General features: G+C 40.5%; 2 protein-coding genes across 6 annotated transcripts in view; both read right to left on the bottom strand.

The window, feature by feature from the left end:
• Window positions 1-13268, bottom strand: part of pcdh15a (protocadherin-related 15a) — a 201065-nt gene that overhangs the window by 6829 nt on the left and 180968 nt on the right. For 4 of the 5 annotated variants that reach the window (XM_027278161.1, XM_027278164.1, XM_027278162.1 and 1 more), the window contains 6 exons: window positions 11777-11995; window positions 10341-10349; window positions 8578-8709; window positions 1245-1269; window positions 578-616; window positions 365-429 (listed from right to left, as the gene is read on the bottom strand). In XM_027278161.1, the coding sequence (XP_027133962.1) occupies window positions 365-429; window positions 578-616; window positions 1245-1269; window positions 8578-8709; window positions 10341-10349; window positions 11777-11995 (489 nt within the window). The remainder of the gene's footprint in view (window positions 1-364; window positions 430-577; window positions 617-1244; window positions 1270-8577; window positions 8710-10340; window positions 10350-11776; window positions 11996-13268) is intronic. The other variant, XM_027278165.1, reaches the window with a different exon arrangement.
• LOC113745675 (protocadherin-15-like) lies at window positions 4384-6627 on the bottom strand. Its single transcript, XM_027278167.1, has one exon. It carries the CDS (start codon window positions 6549-6551, stop codon window positions 4836-4838), a length of 1716 nt encoding a protein of 571 aa, XP_027133968.1. The 5' UTR covers window positions 6552-6627; the 3' UTR covers window positions 4384-4835.

Below are 13268 nucleotides of genomic sequence, written 5' to 3'. Positions count from 1 at the left end.
ATGTAACAGGCAAGCCAAAACACCCTCTATCCATTAAACCATGGGAAAACACTTTCAGTCTCAGGTGCCCGACCCAAGGCAGCAAAATTGATCTCATTTTAAAGGGAGTAGAGAGGCTAAACGCTTGGATGGTATGTACTGCTAAAGGGGACGCATAAGTTATACTCATCATTTTATTCTGAACTTCTTTAGAATCTCTCTTTTCCTCCAAGGACCACAGCACTAGAAGCTGGTAGGAAAGGTCATGATAAATAAGCCCTAATGATGTAATTTTTTTTTACTTTAAATGAACTGATGGAGATCAGGTCTATGGATTAGAGTAAGACTGATGAGGGATGAGACGGTCAGTGGGCTGCATGCTCACCCTTGGTCGTAATTATAGTAGTCCTGCCCGTAGTAGTCCTGGCCTGGGTCGATACCTGAGAGTTCCTGCATTTCAGAGAGGCAGAGAGAGAAATTACTCAGCGGTCCTTAGAGAAAGACAGAAGAAGAGCAGCAGCAGCAGCAGCATACAGGGTGAGTACACAGCAGTATGACTACAATCCCTGTGAATTAAGAAAAGCAGGAGTGTTTCTACCTCAGGTCTCAGAAGAGATGGCCTCAGCAGTTGCTGTTGCTGCCAAAGATTAGTACAGAAAGAGGAAAAGGTAATGGAGGGAAGGTATGGTCAGGAGAGACACAAACATAAGGAAGTTCACGCTACACACTACAGTGTTAAAGCAAGAAAATGCAGGCCTCTCTTATGCTTATCGCTAAGTCTATATTATAAAGTATGGAGGAGCAAGGTGAAAACAAAGCAAGGAAAAAGAGGGAAGACGTTAACCAAGCAATTGGGAAATTAAACATCTGCGGATGTCAGATATTGACAGTTCACAGAGTATTTGAAGGTGACAAAAAACACAAGACTTTAATGTCAAATATTTTCAAAGAGAATCACTTTGTTTGGTCCCTGATTATGTTTTTTTTTCCCCAACAGAGGAGGAAAAACTCATCCAAATGCTTATCTGCTCTTTGACAGGAACATTGGAGAATACAATACAGACTCTTGCATGAAGCCTAAACTGTAATGTCAATGTCAGAAGTCCTATCACCAGGATCTCATCTTAATCTCATTCAGTGTTTTCCATCAAGTGAGTTATATAGATAAGAATAATAGGATACAAGCTGCCTCAAGCTGCCCTGAGAGTGACAAAATGTCTCGGCACAACAATGAGATAAAAACAAATCACAACAGGAATGCTTACCTGCCTGCCAGGGCCTCGCCTGCCGCTGTGTGCCGCAGAAAAGAGGAAATGAAACAAATAATGAATATGGATTGACAGCAACATTTCAGATAAATTAAATGTTAAGTCTACAGTGGGTCTACATTTTGCTGACCAGTGAGGAAATTGCAGCTTTACTTACTGTGCATTTTCATGTGTTAAATTACAGAGTTGCAGATCTCAGTTCAGTTTTTAAAAGGGATGCCTAAGGCCACAATGTTATCATGCTGGTGTGGGCTATTTTTTTTGCCTGTTATCTTATCCAAACGGGAAAAAAAATACAATAAATGCAAATATGAAAGAAGCTAGGAAGATTGAAAAAAGTCATTGTTGATACAGACATATCTCAAGCATCTTGTTGCAGATATGAAAAGGACAATGTGATTCAGGGAGGAATTAGAAAACACGATAAAATTGTCTTACTTATTCTTATTACGTCACAAAGTGCCATTTTTATTCAACAGATGGCAATATTTTTTAGCTAAATTGTAGTAAGTAAACCTTAGTTATTTCACTCTATCAGACACTTTAAAAACAACTCTGCTCCTGAGGACAACAGTGCACTGCATTCAGTACAAGTCAATGAGAAACGGCGAGTAATAGCAGCCCGGCTGAAACCTCCAGTTTCACAAGCGTACAACTGTAACCTGTCTGGGCTCATAAATAATGACAACTTTCACACTAAGATATACGGCCAAGCAATGATGTGAGCTTCCTCTGGAGAGCTGTAATCTGTTATTATGGGCAGGGACCAGGGGAGAGGGCAGAGCCATATGGCCACACCTCCCAGGCAGAGGCGGATGATGGGAGTGGGATATGATGGATGACCCGTTGGCTTGGCTGCTGGCTACTGCTGCTTCATGCAACATCAAGAAAAATGGCCCAGTGGACAGCAGCCATAGGAAGTTTGCACAAGAGAGGACTTGGGGTGGAAGATGGGTGATAAGGTAATGTTGTGGAAAAAGAAGTGAGAGAGGTGAGTTCAGAATTATAACAGGAGTTGAATACTGAATAACCCCAGTGTATAATGTCTATAACAGTAAACTTATCTCGGCTTCATTAATTACTAGCTATACTTTTATTTGGTAGCAAATGATACAAATACCTCAACTCAAAAAAACGATGTTAATCAACCCAATAAAAGGAATACTGACATTTTGGAAAATATGCTTATCCTCGTAGAGTAAATGACTGATTTGTGTCTTTTCGGTAAATATGGAGCTACAGTCAGCAAACTTATCGTAGCATAAAGGATGGAAAGCCTGGTGCCTACTTCACTAATGAACACGTTCCATCTTGTTTGTTTAATCAGTACAAAACCAGGTTGTAAAAACTTGTGGTTTTATGGATTATGTGCTGGATTATTTCTTGGCCATAAACAGACCCCATTAAAGTAAAACTTGTAATTCAAGCACTCCAAAATTTACATGGATTAAACAAACACATGTTAATTCATGAGCTTGACTCGTGAGCTTGTAGAGGTACTGGTAGGCAGACTTTGTTTCCTTTAGACAAGAGTCAAATTAACTTTGTGCTAAGCTAAGCTAACCGGGCTGCTGGCTATAGCTTCAACTACAGAGTACTATTAATATTCTAATCAAACTCTTGGTACAAAAACTAGTAGGCATATTTGCTGAACTAGTCATGCATCTCTATGATCAGCATTTTGTACATGAATATTAATTACAGCATAATTTTTTGCATATGGTCTTTGGTTTGCATTTTCTTGAACATACTGTCATCTTTTTCTTACCTTGATTTTGCCATAGAAGTGCGCTTTAGAAATGATGTTAATTTGTATGATGCTTTAATTCTGTTTGGTTCTTTGTGTTTGCTTTTTCACATTAGTCAGGACACAAAAGAAGACCTGTTGTGAAAAATGGAATATAAAAAACACCATCTATTAAGGCTTTACAAGACAGCATGTGAGCTGCTAACCTTTTTTTTTTACAAAAGAGATTACCCCATGTGAACATGGAATAGAGAATTAGCAAGCCTTCTATTTGCCCATCAGGGGAACGCGTGATGAATCAAACACAACATTGCTCTGGAAGGGAGGTATGCTAAGACCATTTGCTGTAGGGCATTGAAAGGTGAAACAAACACATGGAGGGTATGTGTGGGAACGACAGAGGAGTGAAAGTGAAAAACCTGGACACAGAAAAAAACAAGAGAGGGGACAGATACGGCATTGCAATGAGTGTATAGAATAGAATCTCCTGAGGACCACGAGGAAAGATTAACAAGAAGAGGCCAAGGATTGGAAGGTATTAAAGCTAACTACAGATGGAGAGAAAGTGGAAGAGAGAAGCACAGACAAATGGGACAGGCAGAAGGTCAGAGGGATGGAAAAGGAAAGGAGAGGGTAACAGTAGTTGACAGTCCCACAGACGACAGCCCTGGTTGACGATTGATTGGTTCTCTAATTAGCCTTTCCAGTGTACAACAGAACATCACAGTGACTACTTCATCATGCTGAGAGGATCACTGCACGCATGTGAATAGACAGGTCCCCCAGAGGTCGGCTCTCTTTATTCAATATGAGCTTGCACACACAGTCATTGTTTTAGCCGATGCCTTCAACCAACACATGAAGATGTCTTCACTTAGAAGTGCCAGGCCCTGTCAAGTCTATCTATCCAGGGAGTTTAATATCATTATCCACTGCTCAGGGGCTTGGCATGGCAATGGGTTGCTTCTCTTTTCACTGCATCACACATCTGTAGTGTAATAAGTTTCTATCTCATATTCACTCATTACTGTGTGCATTTCCTCTTAAATACACCTAAAAAAATGATGCAATATTTTAAGTGTGTTAAGTCACTGCAACAACTTTCATCAACAAATATGTGATCATCCTTCCTGAATACTCTGAGGCTTATTTCACAGAATTTGCATACCTTTGGCAAATTCTTAACAGGGGTAATTTCCCCCTATTTAAAAAAAAAACAAACAATCATCTCACATTATAATTTTGCCTAAATTGGATTCTGCGCGAAGCAACAGCATCCTAAATGTTCATGACCTTATCTTTGTCAAGAAGTAAAAAAGCAAATTCGAATTTGGCAATCTGCAGCCAGCAAATGGTGGGAAACAGACCCCAGGGTTGTTGGATATATATTTTGGTGTTTAGTATAATTTAATTCAATTAAATTTAAATTCAAAGATTATAGACTGAAATAACATACTTATAACATGATGAGCTGACTAATCTGCTAACTCTGGGGTATTCTTAACGATATTCTAAATCTCATAGCAGTTCAGATAATTAAAACACGGAAATGAACTGAGCCAACTGATATGGTACACGCAAGCCTGCTTTATGTTCTAACGGAAGCTTGTAAGCACATTGAGTACATTTCTTGGCAGTTGACACTATAATTTGATTTCCACACAAAGCATCACGTAATAAAGCATTTTGTCTCTGAAAAACCCACACTGTCAAAAGTTTTTGACTTGGCTAAAGCTTATAGAAAACACTAACAACTGGGGGGAAAAAACAGAAACAACAGAAAAACAGGCATGAAGATGTATGAATTGAAATAATGAGAGTATAGAGACAAAGAGAAAAAGTCACAACGCTGTGGACTGGGAAAACTGTTCACTGAGCTCAGAGGTGTCTGGGCTGTCCGAGTTCAATTGGCTCGTCTGCTGAACCTCTGCTGCCATGTTCAGTTCACTTGTTACATTTTCAGTGCAGTTCATACTTGTTGTTGAGTTGATTTGGACTACAGAGCTGAAGTCGGTTATATTTGGCGTGCTCTGCTCATCCCAGGAATCAGGGCTTTGTGGGTTGTTAGCCTCTGATTCCTCAGTCACTTGTGGTTTCTTGTTAAACTTGGGCACCTTGCAATTTTTGTCTACTTGGCTGTACAGGTTGGCAACAGACCTCTCTATGTCAACAAGATTCTGGATGTTTTTCAGGATCCCTTTAAGCTCCTTCTTTCCAACATCAGTTTGTGATGGGTCAAGAGGAGGGGGGTGTTTCCGCTCTGAAACAGGTCGAAGCGAGGATACGGGCGGCAAAGAGGTTGGAACAAACTGGACGACTGGACGCATCTGATCGCTAACAGGTGAGGGAGGGGGAGGAAGAGGAGGAGGAGGTGGAGGTGGGGGAGCATTTTTTTTCTTCAGAGGGAGAGGAGATGCAGGAGGAGGAGGAGGTGGAGGAGGAGGAGGAGGAGGAGGAGGAGGTGGCGGCGGAGGACGGGGTTTAGGGCTATACTGAGGTTTCTGAATGTATGAGGGTAAAGGTGGAGTAGAAGGTGGACTATAGGGAGGAGGAGTGGGCGGGGAAGGTGGATGTGGCTGTTGTGGAGGAGGAGGCGGTGGATTTTCTGGTGGGTCAGGTATGATCTCCACAGTGATCTGACAAGGTTGAACTGTCATGTAGCTGGAGATGCTGGAGCTGAACTTCTTGAGGACAGGTGGAGTTGGTCTTTGGCTAGCTAAAGGCCATGACTCTTCTCCTTGGGGAATAATAATGCTGGGGGGCACATCCCTGCCCACAGATGTCGGGCTGTAGGAGTAATCCATGATGGAGAGCAAGGTTTCTGAGGACACCTCCAGTACGTCATTACTGTCACTATCCCTGATAAGGATCGAAGAGAGGGAGCCTAGGGAGCCTCGGTTTTGCTTGAGGGTTTGTTCTTGGAGAGCCTGTTGCTCAAATTGCCTGGCCTGCTCACGGACCGACAACTTGTTCTCTGTGCTGCCACTCAAGTCAAGCGTGTCTGAACTTTCCTGTCTTTGCCTGACTCTCATGCCTGCTTGGAGTATCTGCATCTCCCAGTCATCTGGGTGCATAAGACCTTGTCTCCTTGGGACCTCGTAACTGTGCAGCCCTCCGTGAATACGAGCAGGCACTGACCAGGCGCACCCTGACCCTGCTGAGTGGGAAGGAGAAAAGTAAAATCGTTTTTCAGACGGACTCTCGCCCCGTGCAAAGACATCAGGACTGCTGGGGGGACTGTTGTCATCGTAGACAGGGTTGTGAGTGGTGAGTGGTTTGCGGTCAGAGAGGAAGGTCACGTTGCTCTCTGACTTGGGCAAGTTGACATGCAATGCTCCGTTGCCGCGGGCTGCAATGGCGCGACAGGCAAAGGTGCTAAGAATCCTCTGGTGGTCAGCCTCCTCAATGACAGACTTTTTAGCCCTGCCCCAGTAAAAGGTGGAGGTGAAGAAGAAAAACAAAGACTTGAAACAGGTGAAGATTGATGATCTGAGTGCGAGCGAAGCAAAGAAAAAAGGTAGAGGCAAAAGCAACAGCGCTATTATTTGTTCCTGCATCAGCAACTAAGTATTGTGACTCTTGCTCAGGTATAAATTGCCTAATTTATGGTTCAGTATTCAACAGAATTTTGAACATCTGCACCACATGCACCAACAGATGTTTGTCTGTATTTTGAGGTATAGCAAATGAAAAAGGTTCTTAGCTTATGCTAAAGAATTACAACCTGATGCAATTAAATATTGAAGTGGGAAATTTATCATGCCCATAGAATTGCTGGGCTTTGGTCCAAAGATACAGTATAATACAAATATCCAACATCAGCCCATATTGGATGCATTAGTGAGATCAGTCACAATACTAAGAGATACGATAGTAAGGTCGACAGAACACAAAAGGAGGCGACTGTCTAATGGGAAGGGAGAGATGAGACAGCTAGTCATATCTACTGAAGTGCAGTACCTCTAAACAAAGGGAGTCAAAATACACTGAAGTAAAAAAAAAAAGCTTCACTAAGCTTACAAAACCTACAAAACCTTCTAACTGCTACCATGTCACCAAGGTCAGTTAACAAAACAGGCTTTTGCCAATTAAAGATACATTAATGCACAAGGGTATTAACGATGAAAGAAGAAAACCTACCATTTTAATAGAGGTTAAGCCCAAAATCATATCTATGTATAGTATGTGCATCCGCTCAAATGCTATAAGCAAGAGGGTAACGGAGCAGGCCGCTCTTGTACTGTATTTACACGTAATATTGATCATATTCAGGGACCTCATACGTCAGTTGTTCTGGGATTACTTACTGCAGTCTGAATCCAGAGAGACAGGAGATAGAAATGATGGAGGAGATAGAAACACAGACAGATGATAAAATGACTAAAGATGTCAGAGGTGTAGATAAAGTGTGAACTCAATGGTGCGTCAACCGTTTGCTCTTTGAGGATAAAAAAGTACTGATTTATTCGCTGTGAACATCTGAGAGTATCCAGGACTGTTGGCACGGACACACAGACTCGTACACGCAATACCTTTCAGCGTAGAAAACTGTCTTTGCACATGGAGTTTAGTGTTTTAATGATTTTTTTTTAATGACCAACTCTTGTTCTGAGCACAGGCTGGAAAATAACCCCCAAATAAACGATGCTCAGCTATTATACACTCCCCATGAGAGTTTTTCTTCAGCAACAGAACCGAAAGCTTCTGCTTGTTGCTGAGTGTTGGTCAACATCTGTTGTAAACATTGCAAAAGCTCTTTACAGCTTGCCATTAAATTTCCTTTTTCTTTCTTTAAAATGGCAATCGTGATGTTAGTAGCAGTATCGCTTCAATATGCTGTAAATCAAAATGACTAAACCCAGCGGGGTAGCGGTTTCAATTTAACCTCATTTAATCCTCAAGCATTAACATTTCATTACACGTTCAGGGTAGTATTTAACATGAAAGGCGAAATCCGATTGTGCTGATGGAAAAACACTCTGGACATAAAGTTAGGCTCAGAAGGCATTCGAGGTATTAATCAAAGGAAGGTTCAAAGTAATTAATGACTAAATCGATTATTAAGTGCAGCCCGGATTTTGTTTTTATTTCTCTTTCCAGTAAACAATGTAGTATTTTATGAACATAAACACATCCTTACCTTGAGAGAGGGTCTTGCAAAAAATGCATACGAAGTCCAATTAGAAACAAATACTTAGGCTAAAGTCTAATTGCCGCCTGTGCTGAGCATATACTGTGGTTTGCAGACTTCTAAAGTGGATCATGGGTAGGAAGCCAAGGAGCAGAGCGATTCATCGATGCAGCTACTAATATATCTAAAGCAGCAGATAGCTGTCTGAGGTCAACATGCAGGGCTGCCAGTGGTAATTTTAGAAGAGAGGAGTGATGTGATTTTGAATCCTACATTAGAATCCTGGTTGGCATATAAGCAGTAAAATACCAAGGCAGTAGTACTAGCACTGAGTTTGAATCTGAAATTCAAAGAAAGGAACCTGAAGAGCAAGACTGAGTACCTTCATGTCATGGGAACAGGTGGGATGGATAAGATGAGAGACAGACAATAAAGGGTCAGGGTTGACTCACATGCCGGTGTCACCCAGTTCTTCATAGAGGTTAGCAGTGGGAGCTGGAGCGGGAGCACCAGGTGGAGGCGCTTTCCCTCCAGGTGGTAAAGCCATCTGAATCCTGGCAGTTTTGGCACACTCTGCCTGTCGCCTGTAAAAAAGTGTTCACATTTACAGTCACCAAGATATATGTTAGATGTGCTAGTCCACATGCAGAAAAAAAAAACACGAGTGAAAAACACAACACACAAACTAAACAAAGAAAAATCAAGGCTTTGTTCCTTTCATGTTTAATGTAGTTAAGAATTAACTGTGTGGGTAAAAAGTGAGTCGAAGCCAGGCACATTACTTATGCATGAAGTCTCGACATGAATTAAACATGTGTTTTCACAAGCCTTTTTTTTTTTTTTTTTGCAAAAAGAGGGGCAGATGCAGTAACTGGTGGTAAAACAAAAAATACTATCAAATTAAGATATTAGGGATTGTAAAAGAATAACTTGGTACAGTGGGATGAAGTATGAGTAGCGTCTGTTCTTATGTTATATCAGCGCAAAGCTGCATTAAGCTTTTCTGGTCAGAAAAGAGATTCCAAATGAAACTTGATCTTTGATACATTATTTTAAAGGTCTATTGTGTAAGATTTAGTGGCATCTAGCGATGTAACTGCTGATCGCAACCCCCTCGCCCCATCCTCTCTTTGTAGGCATGAAGGAGAAACTGCAGTAGGCACATGTTCTGAAAATGCAAATATCTGTTCTATTGTATCTATTCTGGGCTACTGTAGAAACATGGCGGACTCTGTGGAAGATATACCACAGTGTCTGTAGATTTAAAAGACTCAATAACATTAACTAAGGTAACAAAAACATATTTATTCTTGTCTTCAGATGATTATACACTAATGAAACATATTTATGAAAATAATATTCTAAGTGGGATCAGTAGAACTGGCAACCCTTTCACCTTTAAGTGCAGTATTAGTTTCAGTATTAATACAAAAAACAACAACAACAACAACAACAATAATAATAATAATAATAATAACAATAATAACAACAACAACAATAACAACAACAACAATAATAATAATAACAACAACAACAACAATAATAACAATAACAACAATAATAATAATAATAATAACAATAATAATAATAATAATAATAATAATAATAATAAACAAAGAAAATGTTTCAATTGCAAGGAAGCAGTAAAGTTATGAAAATGTAGTCCCTTCCATATCTGCAATTCTCAAGGTATTGACTAATAGGATAAAACTGAGAAGTTAATGTAGAAACTTTTATTTGTCTCTAACTACTTGTGCAGTTTTATGTTTCTTAACTACAATAGTAGGTCTAATATTAATGCACATGCAGTTTATGCAGACAGCTGAGAACTGATGGGAAATAGATCATAAGATTTTGATAAGAGTGACCAGTATAATGTTGAGTTGAGTGAGAGGATATTAGTAGAGAACCGTGAGTGTTGTTGACTTTGGGTTGATTTTCCTTTTGAACTGCATCAGATTTTCCACATGAAGAGCAATCGTTCTGCCAGATTAAACATTCAATCTATAACCTACAAGATGAATCAGTGATGCTTTATGTCTTTATGCTGGAGACATGTCAAACGGGTGGCATTAGCTGGCATGTATTTTGTTCATCTTCGCACATTCAACTCATCTTCAAATTATTAATGAATAATGAAGATGAGAGAAAATGTACTCCAAGCACTGAAAGAGCAATCACTTGTAAAACATGAGACACAAGAAAAATTACTTACTCTTTGAACCTGGTGATAGATTTTGATTCAGTGGGAAGCAGAGGAGACAGGAACAGAGAGAGAGAGGACAAAAAATGAGATGAGTAATTACATCATTTGGCAGGACTGTAATGTATATATGACGTTAGATTAAATAATGAGCATTATTCATACAATATTTAGACAACAGAAGAACTTTGTACGGCATATTATGTTTATCTATGTAACCACAAACAGGGAAAAAACGTTCAGTGTGTTTTCTATGCAAACAGTAACAGTAACAGTGACTGCAGGGTTGCATGAAAAAGTAGACATTGCTTTTTTTCTTAAGTGAATCCTCTGTGTTTCATGTCGCCATTACTTATTCACGACAAAATTCAATTATTCCACATGGATAAACTGATTCATGTTTTAAATATTACATTCATTCCCAAATTTAGTCGACTGTGAATTATGTTGACACGCAGAAATGAGAAAGCATTTTCCTAAATCGGTTCATTTTACCAAAATAATGTCGCCCCCAACAAAGCGCCATCTGCTATGGCAGTTTGTGTGTTAGGTCTAATGTCAGATGACAGATCACTGCTGTGTGTTTGGTCTGTGCATTTGTGTAAGGACATCCACTCTGCGCGTCTGCTGTGAATAAACATTTTCTAAGCATCACCGTTTATGGAACACTTAGCATGACGATGACAAGAGGGGAGAGACTCTCGCCAACCAACAGTTCAATTACCTCAACTATGTGAACGATGCTTTAAACTGAAAGTATCATACTTTTGTTGACTGCACAGTGTGTGAGTGAATGAGAGAGAGAGAGCAAGCCAGACAGAGAGAGCACTGTTTACTGTGTGTGTGCGTGTGTCAGGCAGAGATGATTAAGTAGCGCAAAGACGCACTGTGACGGTCACAATTGGCTGTAGATATTTGTCACAAATGAGTGTTAATTAATCTGCTTTCACAGAGCATGAGCAGCGAGATTAGCCCAGCAGAGTGCGCAGTCAGCATATCTGATGAGAGAGACCGAGTAAGAGATAGAGAGGGAGACACACACACGCGCGCACACACACACACACACACACACACACACACACACACACACACACACACACACACACACACACACACACACACACACACACACACAAGGCAGCAGCCAAGCAAGAAGTGCTCTTGCTTTATCTCAAATACTTGACAAATACACTTTTCAACAATTCTGTTTGTGGTTTTCCAGGCGCTATTCTAACAGGCCACAGGGTAGAGGATGTAAACAGTAGGTTACATAGAAATAATAAATATCTGATTTGCATTTGCAAAGCATTTAGCAAAAACCATGTGTAGTATAATATCTCCCAAGATAATGGTCTGCTTAATTAAAACAAATTTCCTCCTGACAACCAGTTAAAGATGATTAATCGATTGCAGAGGATGGTGATTACTACTGAGGAGAGAGTACTCACTGTTTGTAGGTGACCATGACGATGAGGATTGCAGGGATGCAGCAGAGGATGATGATGATGGCCAGGGCCAGGAGTGCTCCCTCTGTGTAGCCCACAGCCTGGGCCGCCTTCTTCACACTGGCGACAATGTCTGGAGAGCGGATCTCGAGGATGCGGCCACCTTCACCCAGGTACGGCTGGAAGTCCTTGTTGATGTCCAGCACATTCCCATCGAGAAATCTGTTATAGCACATAATGAGAACAGGAAAATAAACGGCAGCACAGTGGCTGAGTTAGTAATCTATCTTAATCTTGCTAACCTGAATATCATATTTATCTTATCTCGGTTATAACTGTACCACATAATCAAGGATATTAATGTGACAATGTTAAAGGGATCGCTCGTAGAGATGAACCTACAAAGAGAGATCACCTGAATCTGCAGCTCTGCTTGGCTTTATGGAGCTTCATAACAAGTTTCAGCTCATTGTTTAGCCCTTCAGCCCACAACTTTACTGTTTTGGTTCACTCTCACTGCACCACAGCGGGTAGTTTGAGAGAAAAGCCCTAAAACCTTAAAAGCTAGCTGAAGAGCCTGATATCTCCCTCAGGAATTAGTGGAGACCCAAATTTTTTTTGGTTCATTCTCCTGCTCTCATAGTGTCCGTTTCGGCTATAGTTTTTGGGAAAAAAGTGCTCTGTACACTACCTGCGACACCAAATGGAAGACAGACAAAGTTAGCGACTGAGTGGGGAACATAGTAAAGCTTTTATCAGCCTAAGAGACAGATATTTCCCACAGGAGTTGGTGCAGACCAAAAAGAGAGCGCTAAAAGAGAGAAGCAAGCCAAAGAAATGATAATGTTGCTCCCTATCTGGATATGAAAGTTCAGCATATCAACCTAAAAGGATATGATGTGTCGACGTTGTGTTTACAACTTGTTACTGCTGAACCAAAGTCACCAAAGGAATCAGTTATTGCAGGTTTAAATGTCTCATTTTCTGCAACTGTTTCAAGATCAGTGGCATGTGGTAATATAGATCACATTACTGTATGAATGACCTAAAGGTGAATGGGAAGCTGCGTACTGTTAATGCGAGTACAAGAGATTTGTCAAAAGGTGTACAAAAGAACAAATACCAAATGTGATCTTTTCTTTCCTTTCTTAAATTACAGGCTCGTGGCAGAAAATGCATCAGTATTGTTGTAAAATAAACATGCATATAAGCAATACACCCACTGTGGTTATTATATAACCATAACAAGAGAGGCTTTCAAACATCACAAGATTGAGCACGCTGCCACATCCAATTACTGTCATTTTTGTTTTTCTATAGGTGAATAAATGATGCAGATGAAGGTTATTAAGTGGCTTCTCCGGCAATCTATTCTCCAGAGAGTTCAAATGGTAGAGAATGCTCCGTTCAAGGTGGCATAAGGACGCCCAGACCCGAGAATCCACTGCATGTGGTCTTTCTCCTTCCGAGATTTACCAGCAGATATATTACATGT

This window comes from Larimichthys crocea, chromosome III, assembly GCF_000972845.2.
Source record: "Larimichthys crocea isolate SSNF chromosome III, L_crocea_2.0, whole genome shotgun sequence".
In the NCBI taxonomy this organism is placed as follows: domain Eukaryota; kingdom Metazoa; phylum Chordata; class Actinopteri; family Sciaenidae; genus Larimichthys; species Larimichthys crocea.
Note: the sequence above shows the minus strand (reverse complement) of the source record. Positions and strands in the feature narration are given on the sequence as shown.

Excerpts from the sequence above, each read along its gene's own strand:
- LOC113745675 (XM_027278167.1), bottom strand. The coding sequence starts at position 6,551 with ATGCAGGAACAAATAATAGCGCTGTTGCTTTTGCCTCTACCTTTTTTC.